This window comes from Triturus cristatus, chromosome 1_1, assembly GCF_964204655.1.
Source record: "Triturus cristatus chromosome 1_1, aTriCri1.1, whole genome shotgun sequence".
Taxonomy (NCBI): domain Eukaryota; kingdom Metazoa; phylum Chordata; class Amphibia; order Caudata; family Salamandridae; genus Triturus; species Triturus cristatus.
Window position 1 is genome coordinate 120335611 of NC_140579.1, and position 22654 is coordinate 120358264.

Below are 22654 nucleotides of genomic sequence, written 5' to 3' on the forward strand. Positions count from 1 at the left end.
TTGGAAGAATGTTGAACTGCTACCTAACAATAAAAATCCAGGGGGTATCAGGGAGAAACAATTCATATTGTAGGATACATGAAAGGCAGGATATGCTTTGGTGTGTATGAGGTCACTGGGAAAGTGAGTGTGTCTGCAGACGGACCACCTATCTCAGGGTGGGTACATCAGTTTGACCTTAATATAATAGTTAATCCAAGGACATTCAACCAAGTCATGGTGGTAGAGGAAGTACTTTTCCAAGATGCAATGGAGGTATTTATTGAAATGCTGGATATCTTAAGGGCTATGTACATAAGATAGTGTTAAAGGATGGTGGCATTCCCATTCAACATAAATTAGGATGTGTACTGTTGGCTGTGAGAGGTGAAGTCAAGAAACTGATTAATGAAATGTTGGAAGAAGGCATTATTGAACCGGTGGAGAACTTTCAGTGGATTTTGCCTGTAGTAATCACACAGAAGGCCCATGGTCATCTAAGATTTTGTGTGGACTTGAGGTCACAAGACCACAATGTAGTGGATGATACTTTCCTCTTCCAAACATAAATGAATTTTTGGCTTCCATAAAAGATGGTAGGTATTTTTCAAAACTTGATTTGAGAAGTGCTTACCACTAGGTGAGATTGCACAAAATGTCCAAGCACCTCACTGCTTTTATAACAGCTGGCGATACATTTCAGTTCACTCGTATGCATTTTGACCTAGTATCAGCTGCAAGTGTTTTTCAGTGGATGATGGCACAGTTGTTTAAAAGATGAAAAACACAGTGTTTTTTAAAGACAATATCCTGGTCTTTGGAGATTTGGCGGAACATCATAACATAATTCTTAAAAAGGTCTTAAAGAAAGTAAAAGAATCTGGTTTGACTTTGAGTAAAAAATCTTTTACATTTCTTACACAACGGATTGAGCTATTCCATAGCTAATGGAGAGATGAAACCAAAAAAATCTGTGGCTGATGCAATCAAGTTGGCACCTTGTCCTCAGGAAAAGATCAAATAAGGTATTTCCTGGGGTTAACAGAATATAACTCAAAGTTTGTTGAAAGATTTGTTGAGAAGACAGAGGAGTTGAGAAAGTTGTTACACAAGGGCAATAAGTTTGTGGAGGGCAAGGATCAAAAAGTATGTTTTGAGAAAATAAAATCAAACATTTGTGAAGTGAACATCTTGGCAGTGTTTAACACACAGCTCAAGTCAGTGCTCACTGTAGTTGCTCGTGCCATTGGATTAGGCTGCTTTGTCCCAAGTTCATGGAAAGAAAGAAAAGACTGAAAAATGTCCATTTCAAGAAATGCAGGGACGTTTTTCCCGTGACCAAATCAGTGCCAGCGTGGCTAAAAGATTGTGTGAAATCTGGTGATGGGGTACATGTGAGAAGAATTGGAGGCCTTTTACAAAAATTCAGTATAATGCTTGGGTCAAGATTAAGTCAGGACGTGTCAAGGGTCTGAATTCTAAATTCAAAGGTCCTTTGAGAGTGGAGAGAGTTGGTAAATTCTTTGTAGTAGTGGAAGGTGATGTAAGGTGGAACTTGAGGAAGGTTGCTTTATATCAAAAAGGAGGATAGTGTACAAGAGAAGAAGATGAGAAAAGGAATGATGGATGTTCAGGGGCTATGCTTATGAGTGACAAAGAGATGAGCAGCATTTGGAGAGAGAGTTGTGACGTTCCCAGTGTCAGCACAGAAGGTAGGGCTCACAAGCCACTTCTTATCTTGAGGAATATGTAAGATGATTCTTTCATCGTCTGGCAAGTTGTAGTACAGCTTTGTTTTTATTGTTTTTATTTGCATTTTTGTTCACTTTATGTCTATTTGTGTTTTTTTCAATCTTATGCATATGTGTTTTCTCTGTTTCAATTAAAGCAATGTTAACTCTGGGTGAAGAGAAGGCGATGTGTTATGACATGCAATGCTTGTTCTAGAGTGGCAAGTGCTCCAGGGGAGGCAGTTTGTTCCTGGCTCTCATGGAGGATTGACTCCAGGTTGTGTGTTTCAATAAATCTTAGTTGAACTTCGCACTTTGGTGTTGGTGAGCTGTGTATCTTTTCCACAGCAAATGGCTCTCTTTGTTGTAGGGGAATTGAACCTTTCAGTTTCTGGATCAGGCCAATTTTTTCACCAGTCACCACCTTAGTTGTTGGGAGCCTCAGGGCTTCTCCCTGTGTCCCACCCGTTCTCTAATCTGTCCATGCTCCCCCTTGCCTATATTGTGCAATCGTTTGGATTGTCATTGGTCTCCTACGCCCACGACACCCAGCTGGTCACATCTATCGCCCCGGACCATACTTTCAATCACCTATCTCTGAGCCTGCGCCTCTAGTAAGAAGCCAGTTGGATGGCCGGCTGTAAATTAAAATTTAATGAGGACAAAACAGAAGTTATGTTGCTGGGCAGCAACTTCCAGAGTAATGTCCCGAGCCCCTTACCTGAATGTTTGAGTAAGCTGCCGACCCCCAAAGGCTCGATTAAGAGCCTGGGGATGTGGCTATATCGCAATCCCACGATGGAACGCCAAGCTGAAAAAATCTCTGCTAATTGCTATGGCATTCGTAGACTACTGAGGGCAGCTCTCAAGCTCCTCCCGCCTACAGCCAGAAGAGTGATTGTACAGGCTTTGGAGCTGGCGTCCTGGATTATGGGAACGCCCTCTACCTTGGCTCACCCTGTTATGTGGTCAAAAAGTTGCAAACTGTGCAGAACGCACCTACTCGACTTCTTACAAATACATCCAAACATCAGTTAGTTAGTAGGGCTCTTAAGGACCTCCACTGGCTCCTGGTGGGGTGCCGGATTCATCCTGAATCTTTCTGTATCATGCATAGGGCGATCAATAGTAGAGGCCCCCAGCTATGATCATTAGCCTCCCTGTATCTGCCTAGAAGGCCTCTCAGATCAGCCTCTGCCCACTTGGCCAAGGTCCCCAGGATTCGGAGATCGTGCTGGGGTGGATGCTCCACATCCTTTTTGGAGTCCAAACTCTGGAATTCTCTGCCTCAATAACTACACCTTTTGGAGCAAGAACTCCCCTTTCGCAAAGCCTTGAAGACCTGGTTGTTCAGGGAACCCATTTTAGTCCCTGATGCTTGGCGGTATCTGTTGTAGCGCTGGGAGGACTTCTGGTAGCCATGCACCATACACACATTGCAGAATAGAAAGCAGCCAAGGTTTGGCATTCACTCCCTATAGCTGCACACAAGGAAATGTCTCTCACTGGATGTTTATCCCTGTGAACTCCTTGGAAAACCCACCCCTCCCTTCTACAGGCCTGTATTACTCACAGTGTATCTCCCTGTGTGAACTATGCCATGCTGGGTCACATATGCATATGATAAACACAGATGAGTATCGGTGTTAAGTGCAATTAAAGTAATATGAGACGTTATTACACGTCTCTTAAGCCCTAACCTTTGTTTACTTCTTATCTAATCTATGCAAATTGATGGAATCACTGGCATATTTTCATTAATAACACCGTTACCACTCCTCGCCATGCCTGTTAAGCTTACTCAAGCAACCGGTTTTACCACATTCACATGCAAATATATGAGTGAAATACATATAGTTTGTTTATTGAGCAGTATACAGTGCTCTGTCTTTATGTAAACTACGCTGCCACAATACCTCATATCAGTGGTGTAAACAGCGTGTCATGGCCCTAGTGCAGGGAAGTAAATGGGTCCCCTGGCTGCTGTCTGAACTGTGAAATACAACAATCATCATGGTTCAGTGGACCTATCATAACTCTGAGCCTGGTGTAACTGCACCTGCTGCACCAATGGAAGATATGCCCCTGCCTCACAAATGCCGAATGCCTCATGAAACACAATTGTAAATCCACTGAGCAGAAACCTATTTCTGCCAGAGTTGCATCTTATCACTTGTTTGCTGCAATACGGACATGAGCGCGTGTGTTCAATACCAAAGGCCATTATTATATGTCCCCTGATGCCCTTATGCAGCTAAATTCACAAGGGTGCTTTTTCACAGGCTATTGATAGATCACTCCTTGGAGTCATTAGCATAAGAAGGCAGTTATCAAATATCTCTTTTTAGTCACAGCACTGAGCGGAGTACCACAAGCCATCAGTAGATGCTGATGTGGAGTCAAACTAAAGTACTTTGAAAACTGTTGGGCGGAATGCTTGAATTAATCTCAGTAAACTGGTAATCACTCGAGCCGCATACCAGTCCATCGTTATTTTGCACTCCATGTCACCTTAATTGGACTCAGCGATATGCACCTCAATTGGGATCCCCAGATGTGGGTCATGGCTGATGGATCCAAATAAGGGCAAAACCAGTCCTTGATTGCTTGTGTTATGCCTCAGGGAGGGCCTGGCCTGGCAGTTCATGCTGGGCTCTTCCTACTGGAACAGAGTCAAGACTGGCTGTCATGTGGCTGAGTCCAAACTGAGGTGACATGGTGTGTAATATATCATTGCATTGGGATGTGGCCCTGAATAATTACCAGTAACTGAGATTAATTCAAGCATTCCATCTTTCGCTTTTTGTATACTAGGCTGTGCAGCCAGCGGTATAGAGGTGCAATACCACAAGCCATAAATAGATGTCGCTGTAGTGTCAGTAGTGAGAAAGTGCAGCACCACAGCCCATTCGTAGATGCAGCTGCGGCATCAGCAACATAGGGGTGCAATATCACAGGCCATAACTAGATGTCACTGTTGAGTCAGCACCATAGGGGTGCAATACCACAAGCGATAACTCCATGGCATTGCTCAGTCAGCAAAGTAAGAGTGCAAAACCACACAGTAAGTAGATGTCACTGCTGAGTCAGCAGATTGAGAGTGCAGGACCACAGGCCGTAACTAGATGCCGCTGTAGAGTCAGCATTGTGAGAGCGCAGTACCACAGGCCATAACAAGATGCCGCTGTAGAGTCATCATTGTGAGAGCGCAGTACCACAGGCCATAACTTGATGTCACTGGAGAGTCATCATTGTGAGAGCGCAGTACCACAGGCCATAACTTGATGTCACTGGAGAGTCATCATTGTGAGAGCGCAGTACCACAGGCCATAACTTGATGTCACTGGAGAGTCATCATTGTGAGAGCGCAGTACCACAGGCCATAACTTGATGTCACTGGAGAGTCATCATTGTGAGAGCGCAGTACCACAGGCCATAACTTGATGTCACTGGAGAGTCATCATTGTGAGAGCGCAGTACCACAGGCCATAACAAGATGTCAAAGGAGAGTCATCATTGTGAGAGTGCAGTATCACAGGCCATAACTTGATGCCGCTGTAGAGTTAGCATTGTGAGAGCGCAGTATCACAGGCCATAACAAGATGCCGCTGTAGAGTCAGCATTGTGAGAGCGCAGTATCACAGGCCATAACAAGATGCTGCTGTAGAGTCAGCATTGTGAGAGCGCAGTATCACAGGCCATAACAAGATGTCAAAGGAGAGTCATCATTGTGAGAGCGCAGTATCACAGGCCATAACTTGATGCCGCTGTAGAGTTAGCATTGTGAGAGCGCAGTATCACAGGCCATAACAAGATGCCGCTGTAGAGTCAGCATTGTGAGAGCGCAGTATCAGAAGCAATAACTTGATGTCACTGTGGAGTCAGCATCATGAAGTTGCAGTACTACCGGCCAATAGTAAATGCACTGGAGTGTCAACAGAATTGGGATACAGGACCGTAGGCCACTGGTAGATGCTGATGTGGAGTCAGGAGCCTGACAGTCAAATACCACAGACCATAACTAAATACCGCAGTTGAGTATTTAGCGTGAAAAGGCATCACCAAAGGCCATTAGTTGACACTGCTGTGGAGTCAACAGCATAGGAATACAATACCACAGGCCACTACTAGATGCCGCTGTAGAGTCAGCATTGTGAGAGCGCAGTACCATAGGTGTAGTGATGAGGCCAATACAAGAAGTAGTAAGTTGGTAGTTTATTAGCTACATGAACAGCAGAGAAGGAGGACCCACTCTGCCAACAGCTCCAGCAAGAATGAACATCCACATCATTCCTAGGTAACCATGTAAACCTTCTAGAACACTTAAACATCAGAGTACAGATAAGCTGCAGTATAACAGAGTAAACAAGCTGCAGTACAACATATCTTCTCTTCTTCCAAATAACAAAATAAACTAAAAAAAAACAAAAGGAAACTTATAACAAGATACAAACTTCATGACCTATACCTAGCAGGCTTAACAATCTTTCTTGAGCTTTTCCTCAAATGTACTTGATCAAACACAGGAAAAGAGCTCTTTGTTGGATGAGAAACAATAGTACTGTCACAAACCTTAACCACTCTGTTGAGGTTCCACCAATGCCCCCCATCAACCATAACAGCATTACCAAGAATTTTGATGACTTTAACAGGACGACTAAATTTGCTATCACCTTTCTTAGCATGAAGACCACTTTTGATTTTGACAGTATTCCCCACTTCTAGTGAAGTTACTTTAACACCTTTGCGAGAATCAAACCACATTTTTTGTTTGGATTGAGATGCAGACATATTCTCACTCACTAAGGATAACAAATGAGCAACATCTGATTCAGACCTAACCCATCTGCTCATCCAAGCAGGTCTGAAACTGGAGTTTGGTTTACGTCCTCTCAACAGCTCAAAAGGTGAAATGTTGGTAGCAGAATGGGGTGTAGATCTGTAAAACCAAATCATGGCGTTAAGTGCTTTGCAAACATCATGACCACCAGCTCTAGCCCACTTAACACACTCCCCCACCACCCGATTCATTCTCTCAACCAAACCATTACTTTGTGGGTGATAGAGTGAGCTTTTATAGTGTTTTACCCCACAATCCTTTAGAAAAGACTCAAATTCAGTAGTGACAAATTGTTTCCCATTGTCCGAAATCAATATTTTGGGAAAGCCCTCTCTCAACCACATGTCCTTAAGAAAATCTATGACCGCAATAGTGTTGGCATCCTTCACCAATTTGATCTCAGGCCATTTGGGTGTGTAATCCATTAAAACGAGTATAAAACAAGATCCACCTGGGAGACCCTCATAAGGACCCATCACATCAATTCCCAGTTTGGACCACGGACTTTTTGGGCACTCAATGGGCATTAATGGAGGAACAGACACTTTTAAACTTTTGTCAGAGGAGCCACAAACACAACAACCGGACACCATAGAATCGATCTCAGATTCCATCCCTGGCCACCAATAAACATCCCTGATGCGCCACTTTGTAAGCGTTGAGCCCAGATGACCCTCGTGAGCCCTTTCAATAATAGTTTTGTGGAAAAGAGCCGGAGGAACAAACTTATCACACCTGAGTAGCAACCCATCTTCAATGGAAAGTTCATCCTCAACCTTCCAGAAAGGTTGCAGAGCAGGAGAAAGTACCTTTTCTCTTGGCCACCCATTCCTGACAAAATCAGTCACTTCACGTAATACGTAATCAGATCCCATTGCTTGTATCCAACCCAGACTTAAGTCAGGTAAATCAAGTACAGCAACTAAACAATCATCACAATCCTCATTTGAAAATTCCTCAAGACTCACATCGTCAATCTTACTGTACTTGATGGGAAAACGGGATAAAGAGTCTGCCCTCCCATTCTTCCCACCAGGAATATGCTGTACTGAGAACTGGTATTGTAGAAGTTTAGTAACCATACGCATGATCCTAGGAGAACAGCATTTACTTCCACTTCCACCCAGGATGTTTACCAAGGGCTTGTGATCTGTCAAAAGCATGAACCTTTTTCCCCAAACATAATGTCTAAACTTCTCAATAGCCCATGTACAGGCAAGTAACTCCTTTTCGATGACCGAATACTGAAGTTCAGGAGTTCTCAGTACCCTTGACGCAAAACAAATAGTGCTTTCAATATTGTTGTCAATTTGATTTAATGTCGCACCTATGCCTACTTGGCTCGCATCAACAGTGACGCAACATGGCAAACTTGGGTCAAACGGTTTAAGTACAGGACCATCACTCAAAGCGGACTTCACAAACTTAATGGCCACAGCACAATCATGACACCAATCAAACTTGACTCCCTTTTTTAAGAGGTTGCTTATAGGACGGACAATAGTGGCAAAGTTTGGTATGAACTGAGAATAGTACTCACACAAACCCAATAGCGACTTAACTCCTGCTTTATCTACCGGGTCAGGTGACTCCACTATATCTTGAAGAAGACCCGGTCGTGGACTGACCCCTTCTTGGGATATAACATGTCCCAAATATTCCATTTTGAAGCATAAAAATTTACACTTGGCCTCCTTTAAAATCACACCATTTTTTTTAACAGAGTCAACACCTTTTCTAAAGCAAGATAATGAGAAGTAACATCTTTTCCAAAGATAAGAACATCATCCTGAAATACAATGACACCATCAACATCTCTGAGTATGCTGCTCATTATCCTCTGAAAAACAGACGCTTCAGACGCAAGCCCAAAAGGCATGCGACAGTTGCGAAAAGTTCCAAGAGGCGAAACAAACGCAGTTAGATGCCGTGACTCAGGATCAAGTTCTACCTGATGGTACGCACTGTTTACAATTATCTTGTGTCGAAACCCCTTAATTTTCCCCAATTCGTTACTGAAAACCTCAGGGTACTTATTCTTCCATTCCAAACTAGAAGCTTCGCAACCAACAATTAATACTTGTTCTTTTTCACCAGGTTTTAGTATCATGCCGAAGAGGCCTTGGTGAAACCAACCTAATATGTTAAGACCTTTTACGGCAACATACATTTTTCCTTGAATTCTCCTTCCTTTAAATTGCAACTCAAAAAAAGATTTACTTATTACAACTCTTAACATATAACTGTATCTGTTATTTACTTTATGACTGCATTTGACACAGCATGACCACATTATTCTGGTGTGCGTTTCACCGAGGATAAGTAACACGCCTAGAATATAATTGTATCAATAGGTAGTATGGTGTGCGTGTCACCGGTAGTAATGACACAAACGTTGTTGAAACCAGTAATTATGCAATGGTGTGCGTATCACCGAGTGTTAGTATACACGCCAATGGCTTCTTCTTTTCTCTCTTTCTTTTAAAAAAAAATAATTCACCATGGCACAATTAATATGGTGTGCGTGTCACCGAGATTTATTAGGCACACGTTGTTGAAAAGGTTATTCACAATGGTGTGCGTGTCACCGGCAAACAGAGACACGCGTTGCCCAGGATACTGTATACAAGCAAGGTGTGCGTGTCACCGGCGAGCCGAGACAGGCGTTGCCAAGGAGACTGTGTAGCACAATCATGACACCAATCAAACTACCTTTTCTCTTGACCACCCATTCCTGACAAAATTAGTCACTTCACGTAAAACGTAATCAGATCCCATTGCTTATATCCCATCCTCGTCGCCATAATTTTGTAGTGATGAGGCCAATACAAGAAGTAGTAAGTTGGTAGTTTATTAGCTACATGAACAGCAGAGAAGGAGGACCCACTCTGCCAACAGCTCCAGCAAGAATGTACACCCACATCATTCCTAGGTAACCATGTAAACCTTCTAGAACACTTAAACATCAGAGTACAGATAAGCTGCAGTATAACAGAGTAAACAAGCTGCAGTACAACAATAGGCCATAACTAGATGTCACTGTGGAGTCAGCATTGTGAGAGCGGAGTACCATAGGCCATAACTAGATGTCACTGTGAAGTCAGCATTGTGAGAGCGCAGTACCATAGGCCATAACTAGATGTCACTATGGAGTCAGCAGCATGATGGTGCCTTACCACAGATGCCCTAAGAAGCCAGCAGCAATACGGTGCATCACAAAGGTCATTACCAGATGTCATTTTGAAAGCAGAAGCATGACGACTAAGAAATGCCAGCCTAGGATAAATGTCCATTTGGATTCAGCAGCAATAAGGTGCAGTACCACAAGTCATGAATAGATGTCACTGTGGAGCCAGCAATATTTGAATACAGCTCCAGGTGCCATTGAAAAAGGGAAATTCAGTACTGTAGTAGTAGGATTGACTATCTTTGGCGTTATTAGTCCCAATTTGAGCCCTATCTCGTTTACTGGACTTAAAACGCTCTGCACTTGATCAGAGCTAAACAAGAGTAAAAGTGCATCTGATTCCCTTTAAACATTCCCTTTTGACATTGGATTAGGCCTGATTAACTTATTTAACGTGTCTGTAAGGTGTCGGAAAGGGCCTGGAAGTCAAATGCTACCTGTGGACTGCAGAACCTAAGGTGCCACCCACAGATTTGACCTGTAAAACATGGCTAGAAGCCTATCATGTGTAGCCTGACTGCAGCAGCCTCCAAGCCTCATACCAAATCTGTTAAAAAATAAACCTTTTTGACAGGCAGGAAATTGTGCATTTAAATATAAATTAGCCACCCCAAAGTACACCTTGTCATCTATAAGGTAGAGTGCATGATATTCAAAAGTGAAACATGTGCAAAAATAAATGTTCCATGTGCTTACAGTGACCAGATCATAAAAGCTCTTGTTGAGTGGTAGGGCTTTGGCTAGATCCTAGAAAATATTTTTTTTAAACAGATTTTATAAACTCTAATGTATACCTTTCCTCAGAAAATTGTGAAAATGGTCATTCAAAGGTATTTTTAATATTTATTAAAAGAGCAATTCATTGGTGAAGATAGATTTTTTTATAACTATTTAGGAAAAGTAGCTTTTATAAAATTATCTTTTCCATGATTGAAGCTGCAGAAGCCTAAGTTGTATTAGCCTGCCAGCAGCTGCCCAAGCATTTATTGACCTTAATGACAGATGAAAACAGAGCAGAACAATGGCTTCGACTTGGTGACAGGATTGGCTTTATATGGTGCATGTGATTACCCACAGCTAAGGATGTGCGTAATTTGGTTTGCATAGTTACAATACATTTTATTGAAATTATGTTTAATTACTCAAAATGCAAATCCGTCAATGCACTATATTTTAGCTTGGAATACTTACTCATGTCAATTTTTAGGGCTGGGACATATTTAAACAAAAGATCTACAAACAACAGCACCTCACATTCTTTTGTTCCAGTGAATTTGCATGACATTTTTACAGTGAATGGGGGGTAATTAAGCAGAGTGAGTTAATAGCAAAATCTCAGGGATTTCGCATAATAAGGGTTACACAAAATTATACGAATTACCCGAAGTGATTTAAAATTTGCCAATGCCTACTATCAGCCAAGGAAGGACAGTTGGGGTGGACTTAGGAACTTTCGCAAGGGAAATGGAGAGAGATGAGTACCCTATTGCCTTTTGGCTAGGTTTCTGCTATATAACTATCATATACATACATGCATACAGGTGAGGCCTGTCCATTCATAGTTTAGTTTAAGAAGAGACCTGGAGACTGGTAAGCCTTTATTCTCAAGGTCCACTCTAGCCACCACCAGCCAGGCTGGCTCCGAACCCATTGGCAGAGAAATTTCTCCAAGAACTTGTTTGGAGTTGACACAGGGAAGGCTACCACTCGTTTTCCTGGACAAACCTTTGGGTGGCCACAAGAGCTCCTCACAAGAAATAAAAGGTTTCCTCATCTTGGATTTTAGAGGTGAGGAGCACTGTGGAATTGTTAGAAGTAAGGTAAACTGGAACTGAAAAGGTGAGTAGGGTTACCACCCAGGAGCTTAGTCCCCTGTGGGTATAGAGTGTCTAGAAACCAACCAGACCCACCGCTAGTGCCAGACATACATGTGACACACCAAGGAACCCTACCCAGAACACTTTCTGGACCTGCAGAAGATCAAAAGAGGACTGTTCCTGCTGCCTCTGACCTAAAAGGAGCCCTGAAGGACTGGTCCTGCTCCCCCTTGTACCCAGGAGAAAGAACTGTACTCCAAGCTTGGACCCCAATTGCCTTTTCAGTATAAGAGATGTAGTGATAGAGTGCTTGGATACACGAGGGGTGCGGTGCACCTGCTGGTGAGCGGCTGTAAGAATGGCACCACAGTGTGTAGAGTGCTTCATAAGCTTTGAGGTAGACAATGCGCGCCCTAAAGCAAGTCATTGTAACGACTTGTGTGCTAAAGGAGCGCGTGGTAGCGATACAGTTTGTTGTGGTGTCTGCCCGGTGAAGGAACTGCGTGGTTCCGACTCCATGCCCCCCCCCCCCTTCCTTCAGACACTATAAAGGCAAGTGTCCGTTTCTTGCTTTGCATTCATATCACTTCAGTGTGTCCTGCATTATATCTGTCGTTGTTTGCTGACTATGTAAAGAACTCATTGCCTTGTGCCGTGTCCATCCATACATGACAATAGACCCAACTGAGGTGGGAAACTCATGCTTTTTGAAGCCAAAAAATGGCTTTATTTTGGCTGCTTCCTGCTTGAAATTACCTCTGCTTCAATAAAAGTCAATGGGGGAATTATTTTTCCAAAATCTCCCTCTTTCCTTTCCTAACATATTTGGCATGTGTGTGGGTTCCTCCTCTGTAAATGCCAATAGATGCATACTTGAAACAGGAAGGCTTATTTCTGTCCACCTGAGGGGGGTGCAGATAGTTCAAGCTCGTGAGCCTTTGGCTTGAGCGAAGAGACACCTGCTCAAGGTACAGTGACCTCCACAAGCTCCAGGTGATGCTAGAGGCATCCGACAGGCAGTCACGTGTGGATCGCGCTTTGCTCATAGTATGTCATATTGGAAAAACATCTTTGACAACCTCCTCAACAAAGCATCTCTTTCAAATCTAAGTGCTTATTACATAGACTCACAGTTGGGAATGTCCTTCCCATGAGGCTCCTGCCCTCAAATGACTGTTTCTAGATTTCGCAAATCCATAATAGGCAGACGAAGTTGTGCGACATGTATCTTCAAACCTTGGAAGGCTGCGCTGGTTTGCCTGCAAATGGAAAGGTCCTTCACATTGTTCAGGTATCAACTGAAGACTTGGGCCTTGATTTAGAGTTTGGCAGACAGGGTACTCCCTCGCAAGCTCTGCCCGCCAAACCCTCAGTTCACACGCCTCATTTAGAGGTGGGCGGACCTGGGGTATTCTGTCGACGAAGTCCCCATTAGTTGCATCGACTGAATACTTCCTCTGACGGCCCACCGAAGTAGGGGACTACAGAGGAAGAACATTACACTGACCGCTGTATTTAGAGTGGATGGTGTAATGATTTTATTTCAAGCCCCCAGTGGTCGAAGTGCATTACAAAAAGTGCGGGAACTAAGATGGTGTGTGTGATGGGGGCTGGGTCAGTGAGCGTAGGGGTGGGCTCAAAGTTGTGGCTAAAAAAAAGAAATATTCTGTAACTTTTAACTGTCTTTCACCAGGTTATTACATATGAAATACAGCACAAATTTAATGAAAAATCGTACATTATGAAACCTCTATTAGTTAATGCACTGCAGAAGACCTTGTCTGTAACCCCATAACCAAAGAATTGAATCCTGGTTGGTGCAGTGGAGAATAGTGACTTGTGTATGTTTAGTGCTACGAGGTGCCAGTATGTGAAGAAACCACTGGGAATATGTAAGTCATTATTTTAAACTTACACTGCACGGTATAAAATAGACTGATACAAAATGTGCAAAAAGGTTTAATATAAAGTGTTTCCAAAATATAGATTTTAGTAATACCCAGACTGTACATAGTGCAATTATTTTGTAACTGTTCATTAAAAACACACTTCACAGCTCAGCTGGTAACTCCCTTGGAATAACACAATGTACCAGGAAGCTTCAAGTGATTCTATCTCAAAGCCAATACCAGCTTCCAAGCACCCTTTAGATTTGCATATTTACCAATTGTGCACATTTACATTTACTTCAGTGGCAGCACCCTGGCAGGAAGGCTTGTTTAGCTGTCTGTTTCTCCCTCGGTTTCACCGCACAGGAAACTCCTAGCCTTACACTGCAGTTGAAGTATTTCAGCTCTCTAAATGAACAGTCCCTGGATGGTTCTCTTTTCTCAAAAAGGAGAGGAACTGTTTTACTTAAATTGGATAAGTATGGGCACCTCGTGCCCCTCCGAACCCGCCCAATTTCACCACTGCCTGCCCTCACCACCAGAAACAACTTGGGCGAGAAGGACAGGAAAAAAGCAACAATGACCCCGACAACACCCTGGGAGAAAACTCCCAGGCTGGGGGCTTCTCTAGGTTTTTTCTTTCAATAACAAATTTCCACTTTGGGAGTTTGTTTTTGAAAAACAAAAAAAATTATAGTTTGGTGTGTGACCATCAAAACCAACAGAGTCCGTGCATCAAACTTTAGTACATCGATAGGAGCCTCTGAGTGAGAGTAAAAGTGGAGTGTGTTGGGCTTTTAAAACGGTAAGTGTGGTGGCAAGGTAGTCTTGTAATGCTGATTTTTTGAGACATATGGGTTGAGGTATGTAGCAAAATCATTGGTCCTTTGGATAGGTCTTTGATGAGTGAGTGTGTTCAAGGGTCGAGACACTGATCTCTCACTTTCCTAGTGTATACCCTGTGTGTGACATTTGTGGAGCTAGTAACCCCTTTCAATAGTCCCCCTGGGGGATATTTTCACTCTACCTGGGAGTTCAAGACTCTGGATTCATCATTGTAGTGAGGTAAAACACTTCCCGACTTCTCCTTTCAATAATCGTCCCTAAAGGCCTCATGTCACAGTTTACTGATGTAGGGTGTGAAACCCACCTGCTCCTCCAGTGCACGTGTGGAGCAGGAGGTGCAGCCCGGGTCCCACACACATGAACCAGAGGACACAGAACTGCTGGTCTGTGAAAGAAATGGTGAAGATGGGAACTTTGGAGATAGGCTGCCTTTACCCCTCAAGCCCTCATCAGGGAACTTTGGAGATACGCTGTATTTACCCCTCAATCCCTCCCTCTGGGATCTTTGAAGACAGGTTGTATTTACCCCTCAAGCCCTTCCTCTGGGACCTTTGAAAACAGGTTGTATTTACCCCTCAATCCCTCTCTCTGGGAACTATGAAGAAAGGCTGCCTTTACCCCTCAAGCCCTCCCTCTGGGAACTTTGAAGACATGTTGTATTTACCCCTCAATCCCTCCCTCTGGGAGCTTTGAAGACAGGCGGCCTTCACCCCTCAATCCCTCCCTTTGGGAACTTTTAAAACAGGCTGCCTTTACCCCGCAATCCCTCCCTCTGGGAACTTTGGAGACAGGCTGCCTTTAGCCCTTAATCCCTCCCTCTAGGACTTTGAAGACAGGCTGCCTTTACCCCTTAATCCCTCCCCCTAGGATTTTGGAGATAGGCTGCCTTTACCCCTCAATCCCTCCCTCCGGTAACTTTGGAGACAGGCTGGCTTTACCCCTCAAGCTCTCCCTCTGGGAACTTTGAAGACATGTTGTATTTACCCCTCAATCCCTCCCTCCGGGAACTTTGAAGACATGTTGTATTTACCCCTCAATCCCTCCATTTGGGAACCTTCAAGACAGGCTGCCTTTACCCCGCAATCCCTCCCTCTGGGAACTTTGGAGACAGCCTGCCTTTACACCTCAATCCCTCCCTCTGGGAATTTTGGAGACAGGCTGCCTTTACCCCTTAGTCCCTCTCTCTAGGATTTTGGAGATAGGCTGCCTTTACCCCTCAATCCCTCCCTCCAGGAACTTTAGAGACAGGCTGCCTTTACACCTCGATCCCTTCCTCTGGGAACTTTGAAGACAGGCTCTTTTTACCCCTTAATCCCTCCCTCTAGGACTTTGGCGATAGGCTGTATTTACACCTCAATCCCTCCCTCTGGGAACTTTGAAGACAGATTATCTTTACCCCTCAAGCCCTCCCCCTGTAAACCAAAAAACATCAGGGGAGGGAAGAGAAGAAGCTTAATCATTGATAATGGAAAGCCAGGAAGTAAATGAGTGACAGTCAGGAGAACTACAAAGAAACGGTGGAAGGGCTGGAAGCCAGGACCTCTCACAGGAAATCTTCAGGTGCCAGGTGTCACCTGTACAGGTGCTTGATCTGTACCTGGGCACATGCAGAAATCCAAATATTGGACCACAATTGTCTCTGAAATCACATGCAACAAGGGTTCCATCATTTAATAAATAGCATAGTTTATTCCATAAATAACCATTGGATACATTGAAAACAGAGACCATGGAATGACCAGAGAGGGTCACCAAGATGGTAAACCAGCAGAGGCGGCAACAAAGGGCTACAAACTGAGCTGAGACGTTGAAGGGCTGAGGCCATGAGCGCTGTTCTTACTGAGAGATAGCTCTGCTGTCTGACACCCGTGAGAGCTGTGTGACTTAAGAGATAGCTCTGCTGTCTGACACCCGTGAGAGCTGTGTGACTTAAGAGATAGCTCTGCTGTCTGACACCCATGAGAGCTGTGTCACTTAAGAGATAGCTCTGCAGTCTGACACCCGTGAGAGCTGTGTCACTTAAGAGAAAGATCTGCTGTCTGAGGCTTCAGTCCATGGGAGGTGTCACTGCTGTCTGAGACCCGTGAGAGCTGTGTCACTTAAGAGACAGCTATGCTGTCTGAGGCTTCAGCCCATGAGAGCTGTGTCACTGAAGAGATAGCTCTGATGTCTGAGGCTTCAGCCCATGAGAGATGTGTCACTTAAGAGATAGCTCTGCTGTCTGAGGCTTTAGCCCATGAGAAATGTGTCACTTCAGCGATAGCTCTTCTGTCTGAGGCTTTAGCCCATGAGAAATGTGTCACTTAAGTGATAGCTCTTCTGTCTGAGGCTTCAGCCCATGAGAGATGTGTCACTTAAGAGATAGCTCTGCTGTCTGAGGCTTCAGCCCATGAGAAATGTGTCACTTAAGAGATATCTCTTCTGTCTGAGGCTTCAGCCCATGAGAGCTGTGTCACTTAAGAGATAGCTCTGCTGTCTGAGGCTTCAGCCCATGAGAGATGTGTCACTTAAGAGATAGCTCTGCTGTCTGAGGCTTCAGCCTATGAGAGATGTGTCACTTAAGAGATAACTCTGCTGTCTGAGGCTTCAGCCCATGAGAGATGTCACTGCTCTCTGAGACCTGTGAGAGCTGTGACACTGAAGAGATAGCTCTTCTGTCTGCGGCTTCAGCCCATGAGAGATGAGTCACTGAAGAGATAGCTCTGCTGTCTGAGGCTTCAGCCCATGAGAGATGTCACTGCTCTCTGAGACCCATGAGAGCTGTGACACTGAAGAGATAGCTCTTCTGTCTGCGGCTTCAACCCATGAGAGATGTGTCACTTAAGAGATAGCTCTTCTGTATGAAGCTTCAGCCCATGAGAGATGAGTCACTTAAGAGATAGCTCTTCTGTCTGAAGCTTCAGCCCATGAGAGGTGTCAATGCTGTCTGAGACACATGAGAGCTGTGTCACTTAAAAGATAGCTCTGCTGTCTGGCTTCAGTCCATGAGAGGTGTCTCTGCTGTCTGATACCTGTGAGAGCTGTGTCACTTAAGAGATAGCTCTGCGGTCTGAGGCTTCAGCCCATGAGAGATGTGTCACTTAAGAAGTAGCTCTGCTGTCTGAGGCTTCAGCCCATGAGAGATGTCACTGCTCTCTGAGACCCGTGAGAGCTGTGTCACTGAAGAGATAGCTCTTCTGTCTGGGGCTTCAGCCCATTAGAGCTGTGTCACTTAAGAGATAGCTCTGCTGTCTGAGGCTTCAGCCCATGAGAGATGTGTCAAGTAAGAGATAGCTCTTCTGTCTGAAGCTTCAGCCCATGAGCGGTGTCAATGCTGTCTGAGACCCATGAGAGCTGTGTCACTTAAGAGATAGCTCTGTTGTCTGAGGCTTCAGCCCATGAGAGCTGTGTCACTTAAGAGATAGCTCTGCTGTCTGAGGCTTCAGCCCATGAGAGATGTGTCACTGCTCTCTGAGACCCGTGAGAGCTGTGTCACTGAAGAGATAGCTGTTCTGTCTGAGGCTTCAGCCCATTAGAGCTGTGTCACTTAAGCGATAGCTCTGCTGTCTGAGGCTTTAGCCCATGAGAGATGGGTCACTTTAGAGATAGCTCTTCTGTCTGAAGCTTCAGCCCATGAGAGGTGTCAATGCTGTCTGAGACCTGTGAGAGCTGTGTCACTTAAAAGATGGCTCTGCTGTCTGAGGATTCAGTCCATGAGAGCTGTCACTGCTGTCTGAGACCCGTGAGAGCTGTGTCACTTAAGAGACAGCACTGCTGTCTGAGGCTTCAGCCCATGAGAGCTGTGTCACTTAAGAGATAGCTCTGCTGTCTGAAGCTTCATCCAATGAGAGATGTGTCACTTAAGAGATAGCTCTGCTGTCTAAAGTTTCAGCCCATGAGAGATGTGTGACTTAAGAGATAGCTCTGCTGTCTGAAGCTTCAGCCCATGAAAGAAGTGTCACTTAAGCGATAGCTCTTCTGTCTGAAGCTTCAGCCTATGATAGATGTGTGACATAAGATCTCTGCTGCCTGGTGCTCATCCTCGACACATGTGTAACCTGGGGTGTAGCTCAGCCTTGGCTGCTGAGAGCTTTGTAGACTGATGTATTCCTCTGTAAATTTAAGTTCTGAACAGTCTGAGCGATATCGCTGTTGTCTGAGTCCTGAATTGGTGTATCCTAAAAGTTAGTTCTGCCTTCTGAGGACCAAGGATGGCAAATCAGAGTAACTCGGTGGATAACACTGCTGCCTCTCAGGGGTTCAGCTGATTATAGCCAGGATTTCGGAGGCCTGAGCTTGTAGAATCTGTGAAACCTGAGGGATACCTCTGCTGTCTGAGGCATGACTCTACATTACCTGTGTATCCTGTGCATACAGAATCTGTTCACTGGAGGCTGGACCCACTGGACTGTGACCTTTGTGGTCAGAGGAGCAGCCCTATGCCATGATGCAGACTTTGTTGGGTGGACCTGTTCCTTTTCGCCATCTGAGAGAGGCTGCCAGCAGCTCTGTAGGCACATGTAGCACATGAGTCTCACTATAGGAAGGGCTGTCCCATATGGTGCTGCTGTCCCTAGGAGTTAGGCAATGCTAGATCCACTACACAGCTGTCAATAGCATTGATTCCAGCTATAGGAGAAGACTGCAGATGTTCTATCTTCCACCATGGCACAGATGTTCACATCACCGCTACCAGCTATAAGTCAAAGGTAGTCCGCGGGCCATTTGCCAGTATGGCTCATCTTGTTTCAGAGTGTCATCGGCTATATGTACCGCAGATATCGTTAGTCAATGTCCTGAGTAGTCGTGGGAGGTGGAAGGCTGGCTGTGGCTCATGTCCCATTGTGGCTCAGATTTCTTGTACATGCTGTGTTTTCCAGGCTGTCCTGCCACCTTAGATTCCACCCCGTGCCATGCGACTGGTGAAGGGGCTTAGGTCAGGGGCCATGAGAGGGTAGTTGCGCATTCATGCCGAGTAAGAGTCGATGAAGCTGGTAGCCCCTCGGCTCGCTCATCAGTTTCTTATGTTGTAGAAGGCACTCCGCCCGGCATTCACATAGAAGCCAACCTGGAAAAATAAAAAGGTAACTTCAGGTGAGCACAGATGCAAGGGTACAGTCCTCTCCCTATCTGTCTTTGAAGTAAGTGATCGGCACGCGGACCAGCCGCCCTGATGCATATCCCTATGTATGGGCAGCAGCGATCCCACCATTGTGGCCACTGCACAGATATGTCTCTAGGGTCTCTTGTGTATCCCCTATACATCCGACCTACACCACCTCTGTTCTTGTTCTCCAAGAAAGACACCACAAACACGTTAAATGCACAAACTCAAGAGCCCCCAGTTCAGAGACTCCCACAAAGAGAGACACTCCCCAATTTAACAATGGCAGCACCACCCCTTCTATTGACGTTTCTCCACAGGCCAAACCCTCACATCAACAGGACCCTACAGATCTCCCCAGCTACCACTCTGTCACCAATGCGCTTGACATTGGCTAAATATTAGAAGTAGCTTTTTGTCAGACCTATCCGCCTTAGGTTGGTCTCCCCCAAACTTTATGCCTTCCTCGTTCATTTTGGCTGACCTCATTCTTGTTGACCCTAGGGCTCTGTTTACTTTGCCACTACTACCCAATGCTAAAGTGCCTGCGCTGCCTCGCCCTTAAACATGAAACATTAGCTTATCCCCAACTGGCTTGTGTAACTTACTGCCAAGTCCCTAGTAAAGTGATCCTACATGCGCCCAGGGCCTGTACATTAAATGCTACTAATGTGCCTGCAGCACTGAGTGTGCCACTCACGCAAGTAGCCCCTTTAAGCATGTCTCTGGCCTGTCGGTGGAGCCTGTGTGTGCAGTTTTCAAACAGGCAGTTCAACCTGGAAAAATCAACCTTTTAGAAAAATGGTTATAATGCCCTCAATTAACACTGTTATGCAAAAGAATGTGAGTAACCAAAAATTGTATTGTGCAGCTGCGGAACGAGTCCTGTCTGTACTCGTGTGGTAGATGTCAATAAGATAGTTCAGAATTGCTCACACAAGTGCTTGTGCATCACATTAGTATTCCATAAAACACTCTATAATTTCACATGCGCACCTCCAATATCCTGGGATTGGCCTACGAATACAGGATTCGTTAAAGTGCGAGTGCAATACATGTGCAAAACAAAAGCAGTAACAGGATAAAAAAAAAGCACAGGGCAGTTCATATAGGCACGAACACGAGCCCCATATCCTACAAAGAAGTGCAAGTGCCTTACAACATCTTTTCATGTGTGCAAACTGCACAGACATGCGCCCTTTCCAAGGGACCAGGGTTCATGTTGCTAAGAAAGGAGCCGTCATATCCTGGTCACTAAAAGAATTTACACAGATATAAAATATACATAAAACCAAGTATACAACATGTAGTGATTGAAAACAATACTTATTATAATAAATCATAAAAATGTTATTCAGATTAACAATATGCCTTGTTCTATTAAAAATATGATGGGTTGGTCAACCATATCCTATGGATTAGTCTTCAAGAGACCTCTACGCATCCACCACATGGAGAATAAAAAAAATTGATATTAAAAATACAATGGGCAAGTGGGTGTCATATTTCAATATCCTAAAAGCCTCTGTGCAGTGCTTGGGTCACAGGTTTCCACATAGCTGAATCAGCCATCAGTGTCTCGCCTTCCTATATCCTTGACAGAAAAACATTATGTGGTAGTCTGTCTCCGCTGCATTGCTACAGGCCGTTCAACCCAAATTGTGTGAGCCCTCCCATTTGTTTGTAAAAGCACGCAGCGGAAGTACCCCATGCCTGAACTGCAGGTGTAACTTCGTTGCAAGGGCCAGCTGGATATTATCCAGGACTGGCTCTAGTCTGTACTGATCTTTTATTTCTAAAAACACTGTGGTCAGTGAACCAGACATGCAGATCCCTTTAGCTTGGCAAATTTGTTCTCCCTATAGCTCCCTATCAAGTCCTTCCTAGAAATTGTGGGACAGGTTTCTTCTGCATTGTGCCACAGATTGCCCCTTTCCATGGCCACAAATGTGTCCCTAATAAAAGCAAACCACTGTAATTTGCTCACGCCATGAAAACTCAACACCTCTCTCAACTCTTCCCTATATACGGCCAGTTCTGGGGTGGCCCAAAGATGTCGCCAAAATAGGAGGGTTCTAAGGGCAGCTTCGACTGCAATCGGTCTACCCCTAAGTTTCAGATGGAGTGGTGTAAGACGGGAACTAGGGGGAAGGCCAAATAACTGCCTGGCAAAGGTGTTCTTGATTTTTATATATTGCCAGATGGACAATGACCCCAGATTTCAGCCCCATATAGGGCGGCACCTCTAGCTTGTGCTTTGTATATTTCCACCACCAGGCATACAGGTTTATGAATACAATTCCTAAATACCTTGGTCAGGCCTCCCGTTGTCTTGGCCAACTTTAGGCTAGCTTTCTTGATTTGAGCACCCCAGTCCATTTTTTCCGTAAGTGTAATTCCAAGGTACTAAAAAAGGGACAACCTCTCAAAAGGTCTGCCTTCTAAGCAGGGATTTGGCCGAGTGCTTTTACCTGCATTAAACACCGTGTATTGGGTTTTCTGAAGATTAATTTCCAGTCCCTTATTCTTACCAAAAACATAAAAGTTATCAAGGACCCTGTGAATGCCCATAGGTGTTTTTGAAAGCAAGAGTGTGTCATTTGGAAACATCATGGTAGGTACTTTGTGGCTTGCCAGTTTAGGGACATATATGTCATTCCCTACAATCAAAGCCTCAACTAGCCCATTAATAAAAAGACAGAAAACGGTTGGGCCAGAACACAGCCTTGATATACACCTCTGTCTACAGGTATGGGGGCAGAAAGTTCTCCATATTTGCCAAACCTAATTTGGGCAAAATTGCCTTCGCGAAGTCATTTCAGGAGGTGGCAAAGATAAGCTGGAGCTCCCAAGTCCAGTAGAATAGCCCAAAGTTTGTCCCTCGGCACCAGATCAAACGCGGATTTTAGGTCCACAAATATTAAATAGAGGCTGCCACCCTCTATGCACACTGTTTTCCAGTGTAAAAGTTGTAACCTAAAAATCTGATCTGTTGTGGACATCTTTGCTCTCAACTGGCTTGAAAAGGGCTAAGACATTGTGCTCATCCATCCAGCTCTGGAGTCGCCCCAGCAGCACACGGGCAAATATTTTTTAGCTAACATCAATGAGGCTTATAGGTCTATAATTTAAAGGAAGGACTGGTGATCCCTTTTTAGAAATTGGTAAAATTTCAGCACCTGCCCAAGTAATGGGAATTGACATTCTTTGTAGGATGGCATTTAATAGTGTCCACAAATTGGGGGCCCAGATAATCGGTTCACTGCAAAAGAGGTCCACAGGG

At 44.6% G+C, this 22654-nt stretch overlaps 1 protein-coding gene across 1 annotated transcript in view; it reads right to left on the reverse strand.

The window, feature by feature from the left end:
* Positions 1-13496: 13496 nt before the first annotated feature.
* Positions 13497-22654, reverse strand: part of LOC146869729 (uncharacterized) — a 73822-nt gene continuing 64664 nt past the window's right edge. Inside the window, exon 4 of the mRNA XM_085613664.1 lies at positions 13497-19335. Within this exon, the coding sequence (XP_085469790.1) occupies positions 19282-19335 (54 nt within the window). The 3' untranslated portion in view covers positions 13497-19281. The remainder of the gene's footprint in view (positions 19336-22654) is intronic.